This window comes from Prionailurus bengalensis, chromosome E1 (genome assembly GCF_016509475.1).
Source record: "Prionailurus bengalensis isolate Pbe53 chromosome E1, Fcat_Pben_1.1_paternal_pri, whole genome shotgun sequence".
NCBI classification, from domain to species: Eukaryota; Metazoa; Chordata; class Mammalia; order Carnivora; family Felidae; genus Prionailurus; species Prionailurus bengalensis.
Genome location: NC_057347.1, coordinates 17,228,248 through 17,248,449, shown reverse-complemented (window position 1 = coordinate 17,248,449; position 20,202 = coordinate 17,228,248). Strand labels below are relative to the sequence as shown.

At 34.6% G+C, this 20,202-nt stretch overlaps 1 protein-coding gene and 2 pseudogenes across 4 annotated transcripts in view; 2 read left to right on the top strand and 1 right to left on the bottom strand.

Annotated features, from left to right (window-relative positions):
- Positions 1 to 20,202, top strand: part of TAOK1 (TAO kinase 1) — a 145,135-nt gene that overhangs the window by 92,555 nt on the left and 32,378 nt on the right. For 3 of the 4 annotated variants that reach the window (XR_006298009.1, XM_043585574.1, XM_043585575.1), the window contains 8 exons: positions 193 to 289; positions 2,575 to 2,688; positions 5,797 to 5,888; positions 7,847 to 7,940; positions 10,659 to 10,740; positions 14,243 to 14,410; positions 16,138 to 16,341; positions 18,438 to 18,572. Coding sequence is in view for 3 of the 4 variants with exons in the window: in XM_043585574.1 (XP_043441509.1) it covers positions 193 to 289; positions 2,575 to 2,688; positions 5,797 to 5,888; positions 7,847 to 7,940; positions 10,659 to 10,740; positions 14,243 to 14,410; positions 16,138 to 16,341; positions 18,438 to 18,572 (986 nt within the window). In the remaining variant the exon portion in view is untranslated. Of the gene's footprint in view, positions 1 to 192; positions 290 to 2,574; positions 2,689 to 5,796; positions 5,889 to 7,846; positions 7,941 to 10,658; positions 10,741 to 14,242; positions 14,411 to 16,137; positions 16,342 to 18,437; positions 18,573 to 20,202 lie in introns of those variants that run through there. The other variant, XM_043585577.1, reaches the window with a different exon arrangement.
- On the bottom strand, positions 10,526 to 10,622 carry LOC122486198 (annotated as a pseudogene).
- On the top strand, positions 12,249 to 13,159 carry LOC122486091 (annotated as a pseudogene).

Below are 20,202 nucleotides of genomic sequence, written 5' to 3'. Positions count from 1 at the left end.
TATTTACTTAACAGCTAAGCACAACTGTAATACTAATTATAAAGTTCAATAGCCTTGTTTTATTGTCTTGGGAAGTAAATCTTCTTGTTAAATGTTAGTTTTCAAAAATAGCCACATATATTAGATATGTTTATCTTTTTGAACAAAAATATTCTGTATAGTAATTATTTTCCAATAAATTCTTATTTTAAGTTCACAAAAAGCCATTACAAGAAGTGGAAATAGCAGCAATTACACATGGTGCTCTCCAGGGATTAGCCTACTTACATTCTCATACCATGATCCATAGGTAAGCACTTTAAAAATTATTATGTATTAACAGCAAATGGCTTATTGCGTTTATCAACCCTGGAACTTATTAACCCTGTAAGTTGTGTTGGTTGTAGCCAAATAAAGGCATTTCAGAATCTTAAAAACATATGTTTTTTAGGTTGTCCTACAAACATTTGATCTCCCTTTAGGTTTATTTTTATCTTTGTCTGCATGTGTTACTGGGTTTTCGGACATATGTGCACTTTATAGATTGTGGTAGGAATTTAATTGTAGCATCATTTAATTTGTAAAGTGGAAAAGACATTGGGGATTATATAGTCTTACCTTTTTTGATTTTACAAATAAAGGAATTGAAGCCCCAATTCGTGACTACTTTTTCCGAAGTGCTTACAAAGCCAAATAAACTAGACGAGAACTAAATCTAGGTGTTTTGTCCTTCCAGTAACTGATAATGCTAGAGTTGTGCCATTGATCCCACAACATAGACTGAACACTCTTTATGCTGTTGAGCGTTAATCCTTGATAATCCATAATCATGGGTAATACTTTAAGATTAAACAAACTATTTTAGGGCAGTCTGGGTGGCTCAGTCAGTTAAGTATCTGACTCTTTTGGCCCAGGTCATGATCCCACGGTTCGTGGCATCCACCTTCGTGTCAGGCTCGAGCTTCCATCGTACCACCGGGCTTGTGCTGGCACTGGGGAGTCTGCTTGGGATTCTTTGTCACTTCTCTTTCTGTCCTTCCATCCACTCACATCCTGTCTCACTCTTGCTATCTCAAAAAAAAAAAAAAAAAAACCTGAACTTTTATAATGTATTTTTAGCATTGATTTAGGTTTTGTCTATTTTAGAAGGAAACTAGCTCTTTTTTTTCATATATGTGAACCAGGCAATACATATTAAACTATATAGTAGAGTCACTGTGAGTTAAATGGCTTATCATTTTTTAGATGAGGATAGTAAGGTCCAAGAGAAATCCACATGCTAATAATAATAAATAAGTGAATGGAAGAGTTGGAATTAGAAACTAAGGTCTTATCAACATCAAAGTACCTCTCCTCTTTCAAGAAACAAGTGGAAGGATGGTGTACTGGGGTGGCTCAGTTGGTTAAGTGTCCAACTCTTGATTTTGGCTCAGGTTATGATCTTCAAGTTCTTGGGATCCGAGCCCCATGTCCTGACAGCATAGAGCCTGCTTGGGATTCTCCTTCGCCTCTCTCTCTCTGCCCATCCCCTGCGTGTGCATGCTATCTCAAAAATAAATAAATAAACTTTAGGGACACCTGGGTGGCTCAGTCGGTTGGGCGTCTGACTTCAGCTCAGGTCACAATCTCGCGGTCCGTGAGTTCGAGCCCCGCGTCAGGCTCTGGGCTGATGGCTCAGAGCCTGGAGCCTGCTTCCGATTCTGTGTCTTCCTCTCTGTCTGCCCCTCTCCCATTCATGCTCTGTCTCTCTCTGTCTCAAAAATAAATAAACGTTAAAAATAATAATAATAAATAAATAAACTTTAAAAAATAAAAAATAAGTGGAAGGAAAAAGATTTATTTAATATTGTATCCATTACAATACTATAGTAAGAATTGACAAGTGCTTGGAATTTTTTTTTGAAAGGTTAAATGTATGTTATGGTGCCAGTTGGACATATAATCCCATTATATAAATACTCATAATTTTCTTATTTTGCATGAACAGTATGTTTGCTGACTTTAAAAAGTAAGCTTGGAAATAAATTTGGGATCTTTGGATACTATATTATCTGTGTGCTTCAGTTTTCATTTCATGTTTAGTTAGAACTATGCTAAGGTTTGGAAATGAGAAGAATAACCTTTAAAAAAATTTTGGGTATGAAATTTCTCTTTCTTTCTTTCATTAAATGGTGTACTCAAATTATATTATTATATTATATTATACTATACTGTACTATACTATACTATATATGTATAGTATATATTATTATGGAGTGGTCAGCTAATTAAATTCCATTTTTAAAACCACTATTTGCAACAATAAACGGGAACTCAAATATAAACTATGCTCTAATTACTTGATTTTTCTGTCTTGTTTTTACTGCCATTTTGTGTTCTCTTTTAGAAAATTGTTACTGTATATTTATATTACTTCCGTATTTCTTGTTTTCTAATGTGGATCTTACATCTCCTTGTCCTAATTGAGAGATTATCCAAGGACTTAATTATTTTGATTTCTCCTTCCCTATTTTAAAAACTTTTATTTGATTTTTATCATCTCAACATAATCTAATGAAGGAAAGAGAAATAATTTTCTGTGTTCCTTAAACCCAGAGATATCAAAGCAGGAAATATCCTTCTGACAGAACCAGGCCAGGTGAAACTTGCTGACTTTGGATCAGCTTCCATGGCATCTCCTGCCAATTCTTTTGTGGGAACGCCATATTGGTAAGAATAATCCTATTTGCTATTGATCCTCATAATTGAAATAGGCGATGTGTGGTGATACTTTTTCAGATGCCTTATCTTTTTCCTGGTAATATAATGTTATTTTGGACGTCTTAACTTTAAACCTCGTTAGTTTCAAATACAGATTTGGAGTGCTGCCCTTGGATCTCCTGTTTTTTCATTTGTCCTCTTGATATTTTCTTCCATATCATAACCTGCATCATATTTTGGGTGTGGGAGTGAAAAAATTCAATGAAGTCCAAGTGAGGAGAAGATAGAAATGCTAAGTGGAAATTTCTGTGTGTTCTTTAGATTGATACTTACTGTGTCTTCAGACTAGGAGTATCGGAAGGCTGATAGCTGATTTAGAGTTTTTTGGTTTTATTTTTAATTTTGAAGAATTTCACATACTCATTAAAGTAGACAAAAGTTTAATGAAGCCTCACATACCAGTCACCCAACCCAATAAAAGTCCTGCCCTATGTACTCATTTCTCTCTCCTTCCTCCCCACCTCCCCCCCCCCACCCTGCCAGTTATTATGAAGCAAATTCTAGGCATCATCTATTTTATCCGTAAATAATTCGTTATTAATGTCAGTAAGTTTGAAGGGAATAATTGTCCAGATCTTCAACTCCCACATGTTCTCTGTGTATGGTGAGAGTGATGTCTTAGGTCCACTACATCTTCTTTACCACCCACTTTCCAAATCTCCCTCTCTCACTTTATAAAGGAAGGACTTCTTACCCATCCTGAATATTACAATGATGCGTTGGTCTGGGATGTAATAGCCTCAAAGCAATAGCAGAAGTACAATTTGAGAGAATGTATAGTAATTATCAGAAATACTGAAGAGTCAGGATACAAAGTCTTAGCAAGCCCTTGTCCCTTTCGAGTCCTCTTCCTCCCCTTCCTTTTACTCCTTGCTTTTTCTCTCTCCCCAGTTATCTTCTCTCCCTTCTTTTTTTCTAGTGTAAAATTCATAACTGAGATGGCTGTCATAGAGACACATTAACATGTTGGCATTGAAAATGAAGTCAGACTTTTTTGACAGAAAGTGATTCTGATTTGACTGATTGATAGGACAGTGAAGACTGGCTTTGGTAATTTGGCCACACAGCAGTGTGTTGTTGTTACTGCTGTTTAATAAAACAACTCTGTAACTCCACATTTTAAATATCTTTAAATCACATATACAATATAAAGTATATACATAAGCTGCACATTATATCCTTTGTAGCTATTAAATTATAAAATATAGAGAATGTAAAAGTATACAAGGGGATAAATAGATTTCTTAAATTCATTGGAGGTAAACAAAAACTTGAAGAGTTTTTACTCTTCCACTGCTCTAGATGATCAAAAATTTCTTATGTAGAACTCTAGTTTAGATAGAGTCCATTTCCCTTCTATAAAAAAGGGTTCTGTGAGCAAATTATATTTCTTAATGGTTCTTCTGTTTAGAAATTAATGATGAATATTAGATACTAAAAAAGCCCTGAAAAGTTCTACAAATAAAAAACAAAATTACCCTGTTTAGCTCTCCTTAACTTAGTAATTTCCCAAACTTACTTCAACATTTTAAAGAACACCTTGGAAACACTCTTCTGTTGACCATTGAAAATTTACTTTATTTACATACTTGTTAATTTGTATATAGAGAATTTGGAGCATAGTAACGAGGTACATATTTGGATGTCTTTACACTTACACGCAGACACACACACTCACATACACTGGGGTGTCTGGTGACAATCCTACTGAACATTAGCAACTGTTCTAAGGGTCAGTCTGTGCTTAACACCAAAAACAGATGAAGTATAGTACCACCAAAAAAGTTTAGACTCTAAGAGCACCTGGGTGGCTTGGTCAGGTAAGCGTCTGACTTCCGCTCAGGTCATGATCTCACAGTTTGCGAGTTCAAGCTCTGCCTCAGGCTCTGTGCTGAAAGCTCAGAGCCTGGAGCCTGCTTTGGATTTTCTGTCTCCCTCTCTCTCTCTGCCCTTCCCCACTCACACTGTCTCTCCCGCTCTCTCTCAAAAATAAACATTAAAAAACAGTTTAAAAAAATGTCTAATTGAAAACATGAATTAATGTTCCATTTTATAACCAAGACACCTACCTGTAAGGTTGATAATTGTGTAATTGTCTTCGTTATGAGCTGCTCTAGCCATGTGTATCATGGAGCACTGTTCCTATTTAAAAGGAAGACTGACAAACTATTGTTATTCAGTGTTGGTTATTGTGGCAGATATTTTCTTAAATGCATGGAGTGAGCTTGTCACATGAAGGAAAACAACTGACAGTATTGTCAATGATGAAATTCCATCTTTCAAGCATAAATCAGACTTTTGTAGTGGGATCCTGAGATCAAAATAGTTAAGACTTACTAGCCCAAGAATTATACAATGTTATAGTATGCAGCCCTGCTCTGGGGCATCCTTTCTTTAGGATGCTGTTACATGATCATGACAAATGGGGAGAGTGAGTCTCACACTCTATATGCAATGGTAAATATTTACCTGACAGCCTGTGGTGCATTTATTTCTCATTATAAAAATTCTTACATCCAGACATAATGTCTAGAATTCATCTAGAATTCACACAGGTGTTCTCTATGTAGATGGTCATTATATTTTTTTTTTAATTTTTTTTTCAACGTTTATTTATTTTTGGGACAGAGAGAGACAGAGCATGAACGGGGGAGGGGCAGAGAGAGAGGGAGACACAGAATCGGAAACAGGCTCCAGGCTCTGAGCCATCAGCCCAGAGCCCGACGCGGGGCTCGAACTCATGGACCGCGAGATTGTGACCTGGCTGAAGTCGGACGCTTAACCGACTGCGCCACCCAGGCGCCCCAATATTTTTAAAGAATAGTATACTGGGGCACCTGGGTGGCTCAGCCAGTTAAGTGTCAGATTCTTGATTTCGGCCTGATGACAAGCTGTGATGACAACTCGGAGCCTGCTTGAGATTCTCTCTCATCCTCTCTCTCTGCCCCTCCCCTGCTCGTTGTGCTCTATCTCTCTCTAAATAAATAAATAAACATTAAAAAAAAAGCATAGTATACCTTTTTTTGCTTTTAATTTAAGTGTCATTTTATGTTTTAGGATGGCCCCAGAAGTAATTTTAGCCATGGATGAAGGACAGTATGATGGCAAAGTAGATGTATGGTCTCTTGGAATAACATGTATTGAACTAGGTAAGCATTGTTCCTTAGGTATATTATATTTGCTTTGTTAAATTGCCTAAAATAATTTTGCACTGTGATGCTAATTTTCAGGTATCTATGTCCAATATTTAATGAGTATTTGTTAAACATGTAAAATATGTCTGATTACTATATTTACCTTAGGTAGAAAGTGTCTAAAGCATTTATGAATTACTTACCTCTGCCTAGGATACTCCTTACTTTGAATTAAGTATGAGGGTTAGATATTGGACCTCATGCCATATTGTAACAGTTTGATTTTCTGCACACATTTTATTCTGTTGCCCATAAAGGGAGCTATGCTAAAGGTAGTGTACCATCATTCCCAGGGTGGGACCTAACATTCCCAGTGTAAGTGAGCCAGGTAGATAATTGAACTGTGACTGTAATTGATGATGATGTCCATCTTCTTGTTCTTGATTCTCCATGCTTCTCCCCTTCCAGTCCAATATTCTTTCCTTTTTTTTCTTCTTATAAAAGTATTCCAGTCAACTTTATTTAAAAGTGGGAAGGGGCACCTGCGTGTCTCAGTTGTGGTTAAGTGTCAGACTCTTGATCTTGGCTCAGGTTATGATCTCCTGGTTGATGAGATTGAGCCCCGCACTGGGCTGTGTGCTGACAGCTCAAAGCCTGTTTGGGATTCTGTCTCTGCCCCTCCCCTGCTCACGTGCATGCTTGCTCACTCTCAAAATAAATATATAAACTTAATATAATGGAATCATTCAAAATCATGCACCACCTCTTGAGAAAATGTAACAATGATAAAAATATGTTTTACTTCTTGATATTCCTGCCAAAGATGTATAACTCAAATTTAATCATAGGACAAATTCAAATTGAGGAACATTCAAGAGTCTTGTACACTTCAAAATTGTCAAGGTTGTGACTTCAGCTATTACCTTAAGAGACTAGAAAAAGAGGAGCAAGGTGCACCTGGCTCAGTCAGTAGACCATGCGACTCTAGATCTTGGGGTCATCAGTTCAAACCCCATGTTGAGTGTGGAGCCTACTTAAAAAAAAAAAAAAGAAAGAAAAGAAACAGAGTAAATTCAACCCAAAATAAGCAGAAGAAAGAGAATGTAAAAAATCAAAGCAAGAATCAAATAAAGTCTCTAGCCAGATTGATCAGGAAAAAAAGAAGACACAAATTACCAATATCAAGAATGAGAAGTGACATCACTACTACAGGTATTAAAAGGATTATAGGAAGGTATTATGAACAATTTTATGTTAATTTAACAATTTAGATAAGACTCACCCATTCCTTGATGCAAATGATCAAGGCTTGCTTTTGCTACAGAGGACATTATTGGAACTTTGATTGAAATTTGAATGGGGGTTGAGGATTAGAGGATAGTCCTGTATCAGTATTAATGGTCTGATTTAATTGTGGTGCTTTAGTGGAATGTTCTTATTTATAGAAAGTATACACTGAAGTATTTAGGGGTGGTAGGGCATTAAGCCAGCAACTTAGTATTAAGCCAGCAACGTAGTGTAAATTGACTCACTTGAAAAAGTTCTTTGAGGGGCGCTTCGGTGGCTCAGTCGGTTAAGCCTCTGACTTTGGCTCGGGTCATGATCTCGCCCCACATCGGGCTCTGTGCTGACAGCTCAGACACTGGAGCCTTCTTTGGATTCTGTGTCTCCCTTTCTCTCTGTTCCTCCCTCGTTCATGCTCTGTCTCTCAAAAATAAATAAAAGTTAAAAAAAATTTTTTAAAAAGAAAAAAGAAAAGAAGAGGTTCTTTGAGCTCTACTTGGAAATTTTTTTGCTAAGTTTGAGACTATTTCCAAAAAAAAAATTTTTTTTAACAGTATTTGCAAGCATGCCTCTATATAACAGGCTCATATTTTATTTTATTTTATTTTATTTTATTTTATTTTATTTTATTATTTTTTTTCTTTTTAATAGGCTCATATTTTAACAGGAAAATTTTCTTTCTTTTACAGCGGAAAGGAAGCCTCCTTTATTTAATATGAATGCAATGAGTGCCTTATATCACATAGCCCAAAATGAATCCCCTACATTACAGTCTAATGAATGGTGAGTATTGCTTGGACATATATTACTTAACATTGTATAAATTAAATACTTTTTAAATAATGTTATCAAAATGATTTAATTCAATTAGGTAAAGTGTATTACTTGAAGAGATATTAAATTGGTTTGTTTTACCCTCCATCATGTTTATCCTCTATATATTCTGTTTTTTGTAACATATGTGTAACTCAGTTCAGAAATAAAGATAGATGAGGCCACAGAGAAGCAAAAAGTATTGCTTTTTATAAAATTTTAAATTTTATTTTTTTCTTTGAACTTTTGGAACACATATAACCCTGATTATATAATAAATAGCTTAATTTAAACAGTATTTTATAACTAAAATACATAGATTACCACAACTTATAGTGGTATTTTTGGGGGGAATGGTTTATAATTTATGAAGTTTAAAGTATAGATAAAATGATTTATCAAAATTATCAGATAATTCATAACTTTGCAATTGTTCTAATTGTTACTATGATATTTATATTTAGAATGGTTTGTTATTCCATGTTCTAGTGCTTCCTTGATTTGATAAAATTAGCTCATTCATGTAAAGAACTTTATAAAGGACAGATTGACAGTTTTAGAAAACTAGAATTTTTATCATTGATAGAAAATTTTAGTGTATGTATCTAAGTATATTCAAGTATATCTAGCATTTAAAAACTTCTGGGGAGATATCTAAAATGCTAAATACTTTTAAATTCGCAAGTAGTTACATAAATTAGTGAAACTTTATTTTTTTTAAGATTATATATTTAAGGCAGATTTGTAGATCATTGTTACCTGTTTAGAGATATGTAGAAGGAATCTTCTGGCACAGAGTTTACCATCATGGTATATGTTAGTAATAAGTATATTGAACACAGACTATCGTTACACTCTTTGATACATAGGAATTCAAAAAAGAATTCTTGCCTTCAAGGAATTTAAAATCTTATGTGAATATGGAAAGACAAACATTGATTAAGTAATTATTACTACCTTCCTCACCCTCATCAGTAACATTGTATAATAATATGTTGCAGACTTCTAGAGCACCTGGGTGGCTCAGTCAGTTATCATGTCTCGAGCTCATGGTTCGTGACCTCATTCAATCCCTGTGATGTTAGCATGGAGCCTGCTTGGGATTCTTTCTCCCTCTCTGCCCTCCCTGGCTCATCCTCACTCCCTCTCTTTTTCTCTCTCTCAGAACAATAAGCATTTTTAAAAATACATTGCAGACTTTTGATGTTTTACAAAATATCTAAATTGATTTTCTGGGCTTAATGGAAGTTTATGCACTTATTTAGGAATACTAAATACTTAGGTGTAAAACTGCTCCCTCCAAAACAAATAGATTGATGTTCTAAAGTTGCAATAGAGAAGATGATCCAAGAGGCAAACAAGAAAGAGAGATGGCGGGGCGCCTGGGTGGCTCAGTCGTTGAGTGTCCGACTTCAGCTCAGGTCACAATCTCACGGTCCGTGGGTTCGAGCCCCGTGTCGGGCTCTGGGCTGATGGCCCGGGGCCTGGAGCCTGCTTCCGATTGTGTGTCTCCCTCTCTCTCTGTTCCTCCCTCATTCATGCTCTGTCTCTCTCTGTCTCAAAAAAAATAAATAAACGTTAAAAAAAAAAATTAAAAAAAAAAGAAAGCGAGATGGCGTAGAGAAAAGAAACAAAAAATTGAAAAGAATGTTACCTTAAATTTGAATGCAAAGAAGAAAGATTGGCTTCCCTAATTTTGCCTCAATATAAAACAAGTTATGATATTTAAATATGTGGGAGTAGGATTTTTTTTTAAGTTTTATTTAAATTCCAGTTAACATACTGTGTAATGTAAGTTTCAGGTGTACAATATAGTGATTGAGCATTTCATACATCACCCTGTGGCTCATCATGACAACTATACTCCTTAATCCTCATCACTTATTTAACCCATCCCCCCACACACCCCCCTTTTGTCAACCATCAGTTCTCTATAGTTAAGAGTCCATTTCTTGGTTTGAGCCTCTCTCTCCCCCCTCCCCCCACTCCTTCCCTCTCTGCCCCCCTTTGCTCGTTTGTTTTGTTTCTTAACTTGTGAGAGCAGGATTTTTTAAATAATCTGTGTAAATTTGTCCTTGGAAAATGGTAAAGATTCATTGGTTGCTTTAAATAGATTTTCATAGGGGTACCTGGGTGGCTTAGTCGGTTAAGTGTCTGACTTCGGCTCAGGTCATGATCTCATGGTCTGTGGGTTCGAGCCCCACGTCGGGCTCTGTGCTGACAGCTCAGAGCCTGGAGCCTGCTTCAGATTCTGTGTCTCCCTCTCTCTGACCCTCCCCCATTCATGCTCTGTCTCTCTCTGTCTCAAAAATAAATAAACATTAAAAAAAAATAGATTTTCATAGATTTATATAAAATATACAATATATTTTATCTGCTTTTTTTTTGATAATTCCTTTTCCATTCCCCCTCCCACCAGTAGGCACATGCCTTGATTTGTGGATGTTGTTTTCTTTAATTAAGTTTTTATTTAAATTCCAGTTAACATATAGTGTAAAATTAGTTCCAGGTGTAGAATTTAGTAATTTGACACTTACATACAACACCTATTGCTCAGAAATATGGAATACTTCATGAATTTGCATGTCGTCTTTGCACAGGGACTATGCTGATCTTCTCTGTATGGTTTGTGGATGTGTTTTAAAAGGAAATAGCAATATGTTCACTTGATACTTTCCTTTACAATAGGTCTGATTATTTTCGCAACTTTGTAGATTCTTGCCTCCAGAAAATCCCTCAAGATCGCCCTACATCAGAGGAACTTTTAAAGGTCAGTTTTACTTGGTCTGTTTTCTACCCTTAAGAAATTAAAATAATTTAAAGAAGGTGTTTTATTCTTTTTTTGACTTTTGTGTCAGTATAAAGTATGCTCTACTAATTTTTTACTAAAATGCTCATTTTATATACTCTTCTCTTTTGGAACTTTTCTTAGAGTTTTTTCATTTGTTTTTCCAAAATTAATTAACTGCTGTACCATGTCTGAATAGAATATATAGTTGTATATTCCAAATACTACCAACTGGCCATTTGTAAGTGCAAGAATATATTCATGAGTTATAACTCCATATTTTAATTCATGTGGAACAATGTCATATTTCAAAGTTAGTAAAACAAAGTTTAACTTTGGATTTAATTTTAAAAAAATTTTTAATGTTTATTTATTTTTGAGAAAGAGAGAGGGTGCGAGTGGGGCAGGGGCAGAGAGAGGGAGACACAGAATCCAAAGCAGGTTCTGGGCTCTGAGCTGTCAGCACAAAGTCCAACACAGGACTCGAACCCATTAACCTTGAGATCATAACCTGAGTAGAAGTCAGATGCTTAACTGACTGAGCCACCCAGGTGCTCTCATTTAAGTTTTATGTCTGCCACACTTTATATATTTATCAGTTGTATATTAAAATAATATGAAAGAAAGAGAAATGGTGTATAATATATCTGTATAATTATTGTGGGAGAAAAGAGCTTTTAAAAGAAACTGTTAAAAATGCATATCATGTTTCTGTTTCCTTTTTGGAAATAATTTTTCTAACTTGGCAATGAAAATATTCTAAGAATCATGTAAATTCTATTCGGTTTTTAATGTGTTTGGTTACTTAGTTTAAACACATGATTAGTGTATGCTCTTTATTCTCAAAAATTGATTATTTTATTTGGAGGTTGGCCATGTTATTAATAGCAATAATGACATTGTTGAACTTAATATAGTTCCTAAAACATCTAGATAAAGCAGTAGTAGATAAACATCTAGATAAAGCAGGATTTGACTGTCTTCTTGTGTCCCTAAAGGATATTGTTGATTTTTCACTATAAGATTTAAGTAGACCATTTTTACATGAATGTTCTATAATTTCAGAGAGGTTTAATTTATTTTCACTAACACACATCAAAGGTTCAAAGAAACTGAAATTTGATTGTATTATTTAGAACCACAGTATGTAGAAGAACAATATAGTTTCAGTAATGATTATGGGATTTGAGGCAGTAAGTTCATTCATAGTCTCAGAAAAAAGCCTAGGTAAATAAGTATTTATAATAGTAACAAAAGGCTTAGTATAGCTAGAAATTATGTTAGTGATAAATAAGCAAGATTTAACATTTATTTATTTTTGGGAGAAAGCATGAGTGGGAGAGGGGCAGAGCGAGAGGGAGACACAGAATTGGAAGCAGGCTCTAGGCTCTGAGCTGTCAGCACAGAGCCCGACGCGGGGCTCAAACCCATGAGCAGTGAGATCATAACCTGAACTGAAGTTGCATGCCCAACCGACTGAGCCACCCAGGTGCCCCTAAATAAGCAAGGTTTATATGTAGAAAACTATTAAACTTAGAAATTTAAGATTTATTATTTTTGGATAAGAAGACCGAATATTGTAAATCATGATACCTTAACCTTTCTAAGGCTCAGGAAAAAGAATCTGACTGTCTTCTTATACTATAGGCAAAGAAGTGATTTGGTGATGATAACCCAACCCATGAGATGAGACCTGGATATTTGGTGGTTAGATCCCAAGTCTGCATACAGTATTCATTTTGCTAGTTCATAGCATGTATTGGCACAGCCTTACTGAAAATGATAGGAATTATCTATTTGGTACTTTCCCTTTGGTCTAATTATATTTCTGTTACAGTTCATCATAAAAAGAGCTAATAGAAAAAATTTTTAATGTATGAAGCTATCTCAGAATTAAAAATCTATATAGGCCTCGTGTTTATGAGTTTGAAATAACAATACTTACGACAGTGAAAGTAGAGTAAAATATCATATAATTAAAATTCTTTACAGAAGCTTTTTCCTCTTCTGGGGATGGTGTCTTTAGGCATTCAGAATGGTCCAGCATTTGACATACTGTCATAGGCTGTCCTACATACAATATAGGTTCTAACAAAACGAGGCTGTCCTGAACCCCTGGTAATAGAATCTTCTTTATACAAAGAAGGGTGGGAAAGCACCAAAATCCCCATGTGGTATGGGCCCAGACTGACTTTGAGGAGTTTATGCTGTGACACTTACAGTTCTTATGAGATTATCTAAAATGAAAAATACATCAGCAAGGCCTATGGTGTGCTATATGTGTTTGGGACAGGATCAAGTGTGCTCTCCTGTTGAGGAGCAGAAAATCGTTAAAGTGTTGAAGGCATAAGCACAGAATCAGAAAGCTAAATAAAAAAATGAAGTTTTTTGAGTAATAAAAAAATCAAAAGGCAAAAAAAATTCTTTAAAGAAGAAATGCTTTTGAACTAACAAAGGTAAAAAGTATTACAAGAATTCAAGGACATTTCACAGAACTCAAGGCAAAAGGTGTCTTTCTGCAGTCTCTATGCTGTGTGTGTGTGTGTTTTTTTTTTTTAACGTTTATTTATTTTTGAGACAGAGACAGAGCATGAACGGGGGAGGGGCAGAGAGAGAGGGAGACACAGAAACGGAAGCAGGCTCCAGGCTCTGGGCCATCAGCCCAGAGCCTCACGCGGGGCTCGAACTCACAGACCGTGAGATCGTGACCTGAGCTGAAGTCAGACGCTTAACCGACTGAGCCACCCAGGCGCCCCTGTATGCTGTGTTTCTATAAATCAAAATTTATACATAGAAAATTTCTGAAGAAATATATCAAAATGTAACAGTGATAATGATAGAATTGTTCTTTGTACTTTTCTGTATTTGATAAGGTTAAATTTATTAAATGTTAGTGGTAAAAATCACTATACAATGGCTTTTAATCAACTGCTAGTGTTTTATGGAGTGTTGTTTATACAGCATATAGAGAAACTCCTACTATCCAAGTTTATGTTACTATAAAATCATTTTTGATTTTAACCATAATTTACCATAAAATCATTTCTGTTGAAACCTAATACAGCTCAGAACTGTACATGCCTTTTCTATGAAATCGGTTTTAAGAATATGTAAACCTTTTTTAGCCTTTATTTAGGGCTCTGTTGAACTTAATTCTTAGTGTTTAATTGGACTTTTTGTTTATTTCAACTCTGCATTTTCATTTAGCCAACAAAGGTATCATGTTTCTATTAAATGCACAGAGGTAGTTAAGTATGCATAGAGTGTGTGTGTGTGTGTGTGTGTGTGTGTGTGTGTGTGTGTATGTAGAAGACAATTTCGTAAATTAAGAAGCCAAAAATGTAGTAGAATTAGATAGCTATAGATTATATGCATTATGATTAATTACGATAGTAACTACTGTTTGAGAAAGGGGTACATTTGTACGCATTAAAAATAATATATATAAATTTCATCCTGACTTTCACCTTCTGCTTTTATCCAGCACATGTTTGTTCTTCGGGAGCGCCCTGAAACAGTGTTAATAGATCTCATTCAAAGGACAAAGGATGCAGTAAGAGAGCTGGACAATCTGCAGTATCGAAAGATGAAGAAACTCCTTTTCCAGGAGGCACATAACGGACCAGCAGTAGAAGCACAGGAAGAAGAAGAGGTAATAACTTAGAAATGACTCAAATATTGAGCCCTCTTTATTGGCTTCTTTCCTTATGCACCTAGTCTTGCCATGAATTTTTATATTAGTGGTTCCCAGATTGTGTTTTCTTAATATTGGTCCTGTAAGATCCCAGGAGGGAAAAAAGGTTTTGCATTCTTTAAACCTAACCCCTTCGTAGTACACAATGACCTGATAAAGCTCTGCAAAGTCTTTTATTAAAGAAACTTATTCAACTTTAATCTAGACTCCATCAAATTTTTTGGCTACTGAACCCTGTTTTGCCTTATTACCTGATTCCATGGGACATGCTTTTGAAAGTATTTGAAATTATAGACTTTAGAAATTGACAGTACTCGTTCAGAAGTTGTTACAATTACAAAGCATTGTGCTCTGTCACCAGGGATACTTGAATCAGAAGTTCTATATAATTTCATTCCATCTGCACAGTTCTAAAGTACCAGTTTTACAGATGAGTAAAGCAAAGCTCAGTGGTTAATTTCTCATAGGTTCATATGGGTTCAAATTCACGTATCTCTCACTCTCAAGGCCAAGTTCTTTCCATGTTGCCTTTTGTAGGGTATGGAAATATAAATTTGCAATAGAAATGTTATAGAACTTCCTCACAAGGAAATCTACATATTTGTGGAGCTATCTTTTTTTACTCTAAATATTTTCATTTTTCTTTGTTCCTGTCAGAATTTGTTGATTCTTTTTTACTACTTTTCAGAGAGATCAGTTTGCATTCTGAAACCAGGAGCAATAGTTACTTACTTTACTTTTTCTTTTTTAATAGTGCTACATAATTAATGAACTAGAAAATACAAGACTTTCTTAACTTACAGTTTTGGTGTTGTTCATTTTGTTTTTTAGTTCATACAGTGATCACTAGAAGATTATTTTGAGCTTTTTTAGATATCTGAAATATTTGAGTAAAGTTGTAAAATTAATAAAATTCTAATGTAGTTAAATCTATAACAGCATCTCTTTTAGGCTGGGGATATATATATATATATACACATATATACATATGTATATATAAATATATATATACATATGTATATATGTATATATATATATATATAATCATATGTCTGTGTTAAATTTTGCGTATCTTACAGAATTTTGGTGCCCAGATAGCATGGCTTGCCTGGTTACTTCATAAAACATTCTTACGAATGTGATTAAATGTATAGGTAATACATAATTTTTAATTTACAAAAAATAGATGGGAATTAATACTAAATTGATGAAAGAAGGATAGGCTAGATAATATATTCTGAGGAAGGAAAATATACTTAAAAGGCTTCCTTAAAAATAACTAAAAGGGGTTATTTATAAAATTAAAAATGATTGGTGCGTATTTTAAGTATGGGAGTTATTGAGAAATGAGCAAAATTTTCTCTATACCCCATGAGATGTGTGGTAGAAATAGATTTCAAAAGTGACAAATTAGAGAAAATGCTACACTGTGGAAATAACCCATAAATGATTAACTGAATTTTTGACATGTTGGGCTTTTTGTTATTTAGGTGTTGGTCATTTTTATTTTGTTTGTTTTTCAGCTGCTAAACTTCCTTCCTGGTCTTGGCAAATACAGGGAATTTCTCACAATAGACCTCTAACTTTCTTTCTTAAAGATTGTGTGCCAAGCACTGTGATAAGTGATTATAAGTAGCAATTCAAAAGAGATAAAGATACTTGAACCTAATGCTTTTTTCCCTTAGGAACAAGATCATGGTGTTGGCCGGACAGGAACAGTGAATAGTGTTGGAAGTAATCAGTCTATTCCCAGTATGTCCATCAGTGCCAGTAGCCAAAGTAGTAGTGTTAACAGTCTTCCAGATGCCTCAGATGACAAGAGTGAGCTAGACATGATGGAGGGAGACCACACAGTGATGTCTAATAGTTCTGTCATCCATTTAAAACCTGTGAGTATTTGGGTTTCAGTGAAAAAAAATTTCAGCTTTGGTAAATAATTTTCTTTATCTGATTAGTTTAATAAGGAGCTTGTCTTCGATGTTTCAGAACTTTGGAACATTTTTCAGTAACTTATTTTAAAGTGACATTAGGCTTGTTAATTCCCAGTATAATACCTGCATTTGGGAACCTATTGTTTTGAGAATACAAAAAGAATATTTTAAAAATCTTAGAAGAAAGACATATATAGAAACACTAAGTAATATATAATTTGAAGTTAGTTTCATGAAAAATAAAGTATTTAAAATATTTACAAATAGTAAGTATACACTTGAAAGTCATGATAATGGTTGTCTTTGGGGAGTAGGAAAAAGGATTGCAGTGGGTAATGATCAAAAGTGACTTGCATTGTCTGTAATGTTTACATCTTTAAAATAAAGATGTGGTTCATATATACAATGGAATACTACTTGGCAGTGAGAAATACTACTTGGCAATGTTGCCATTTGCAGCAATGTGGATGGAACTGGAGGGTATTATGCTAAGTGAAATAAGTCAGTCAGAGAAAGACAGATACCATGTTTTCACTCCTATGTGGGATTTGAGAAACTTAGCAGAAGACCATGGGGGAAGGGAAGGAGAAAACAATAGTTTCATACAGAGAGGAAGGCAAACCATAAGAGACTTAAATACAGAGAACAAACTAAGGCTTGAAGGAGGGGGCAGGGCGGGGGGAATGGGTGATGGGCATTGAGAAGGGCATTTGTTGAGATGAGCACTGGGTGTTGTATGTAAGCGATGAATCATGGGAACCTACTCCTGAAACCAAGAGCACATTGTATATACTGTATGTTAACTAACTTGACAATAAATTATATTTAGAAAAAAAGGAAATATGATTTTTGCTACATTATTCTTCATACTTTTGAAAACATTTGAAAGTCAGGTAACTTGTTTTTAGTAACTAATAGGAATACTTCCTTTTTAACTTCACAGCTTATAGTATTACCTAGAAGCTTATTAGGCACAAGAACTAAAAGGCAGAAGTAACTCAAGTATTCATCAACAGATGAATACATAAATAAACCATGGTATATACATACAATGGAATATTATTCGGCTGTAAAGAAGAATGAAATTCTGATATATGCTACAATGCAAGTAAACCTTGAAATGTTAACACTAAGGGGTATTAAGCCAGATGCAAAAGGAAATATTGCATAATTCCACTTACATAAAATATCTAGAATAAGCAAATTCGTAGAGACACAAAGTAGATTAGTGGTTACCAGGGACTTGAGTGGAGGATAAAATGGAGAGTTTTTGTTAATAGATACAATTTCCATTTGGGGTGATGGAAAAGTTTTGGAAATGGTGGTAGTTGTATAACATTGAGAATATAATTATTGCCACTGAATTGTACATCTAAACATGGTTAAAATGGCAAATTTTATATATATTTTACTACACTCACACAAATAGTGCTTAGGAATGATTTAGTTGAGTGGTGGTATTATTCAGGACAAACTCATGTTTAATTTTTGCATCCTTAGGCAGTAGAATCAGCAGTAAAATAAGATTATTCCCACAATTAGTTGGTTGCTACTTAATTTACTTCCTCTTCAGTTAATGAACTAAGCTATATATAAGGAAAGACATGATTTCTTCAAATATTTACAGTTACTTTTTGATTACTTACTTTGGACAGAAGGCAGAAGTATTATAAAAGTATTTTTAAGATATATTATTGTTTTCAAAAAAAAAAAAGATATATTATTGTTTTCAAAACCCAAGAGCCTTAGAGTAATTTTTGACTGCTGTTTAAAATTATTAAACCTCTTCCATTTTATATACAATAATTAGGATATAAATCTAACCTCATATATTTCCTTATCCTAAATCTGTGTGCTGTTTCATACACTTAGGGAATAATGTTTCCTGATTCTAATTATATTGAAAATAAAATGTCAGCATTCTCAATTTTTGTTTTTACTTTTTAAAATTATTTCTTTAAGATAAATTGATCACGTGGTCTCTAAATTTTCTTGAAGGTTCAAGTGAACTGTATTTGTTCACCTCAAATAGTATTGTCTTCTTCTTTGCTTAGGAGGAAGAAAATTACAGAGAAGAGGGAGATCCTAGAACAAGAGCATCAGATCCACAATCTCCACCTCAAGTGTCTCGTCATAAATCACACTATCGTAATCGGGAACACTTTGCTACTATAAGGACAGCATCACTGGTATGTTCTTCCCTTGAATTAGAAATACATTTCTCAGGGACGCCTGGGTGGCTCAGTAGGTTAAGCATCCAACTCTTGGTTTTGGCTCAGGTCTTGATCTCACGGTTCATGAGATCAAGCTCCATGTTGGGCTCTGCACTGACAGCAAGAAGCCTGCTAGGGATTCTCTCTCATCCTCTCTCTCTATGCCCCTCCCCTGTTCATGCTTGCATGCTTGCTCTCTCTCAAAATAAATAAATATTTTTTAAGAAGAAATACATTTTTCATTTTGGATTGTGGCACCTATACTCAGGTTATGACTATGTCTTATTTTTTTGTATCTGAGGATTATTTTATAAAATACCCATTCAACATTTAAGTGCCTTTTATAAGATACTATATAGAATACTCTGAGAGACATTAAACTAGTAATGTCTTCACGGTGTACAGAAATAACTAATATATTAGAATATATCAAATGCTTAAGAGGGCTAGAAGGTACTAAATAGGAATTCAGATTATTTTTGGTTTGTGGCATAAAGGAAGTATTTATAAAAGAAATTGTTTGAGATTTTAATAATTAGTTGGTTTTAGGCACAGAGAGGAAGAAAAAGTTATTTCTGCAATATAAGAATTAACAGTAAGGAAATAACCAAGGCTAACCAAAATGGGGGAATGTTTGCGAAATGGCAAGTAATTCAGTTTGATGTATTCAAAATATAGTTCTGATTTCCCAAATAACAATAAAAAGTGGATTATGGGGGTGCCTGACTGGTTCAGTTGGTTAAGTGTCCCAACTCTTGATTTTGGCTCAGGTCATGATCACAAGGTCCGTGAGCTTGACCTCTTCATTGGGCTCTGCACTGACAGTGTGGAGACTGCTTGGGATTCTCTCCCTCCTCTGCCTTGTCTTTCTCTCTCTCAAAATAAATAAATGAACTTAAAAAAACTTAAAAAAAGGATCATATATCAACAAGGATGTTGTTGTAGTGGGGTGCTTATTACCCTTATCAGTCAGATTAAGTAGGACCAAAACATGATAAAGGATACACTGGATAAAAAGAAATTACATTAAGATATCATATGAAAAGTAGGCTGTTAGAAAATATGACAGGAAGTAAAAAAAGATGTATCTGAGGAAAAAAGTTATCTGAGTTATCAGCTACATAAGCAGACTTTATAAATCCCATGCAGTGGCCCATGAATCTGTATGACATGTGGGGTCAAGAATGCCATCACCCACACTGGGTGTAGAGATTACTTACAAATAAAGAAAATTTTTAAAAATGATTAATTTTATACTATGTGAATTTTTAGCTCAATTTAAAAATCCAATTTATACATTTTTTTCTTTATAATCAGTACCTTTTGTATCCTGTCCAGGAAATATTTGTTTACCCAAGTAATGATGGTAGTCCCATGTTTTCTTTTGCTTATGATTCTGAGTTTTATGTTTAGGTCACATGATTCTTTTCAAAGTAATTTTTGTATATGGAATGATATATGAGCCAAGGTTTATTTCTTTATTTTTTATACAAATAACCAGTTGTTTCAGCAGGATTTTTTTTTTTAGAGAGTGTGAGCTAGGGAGGGGCAGAGAGAGTGAGAATCCTAAGCCGGCTCTGTGCCCAGCACGGAGTCTAACTCGGGG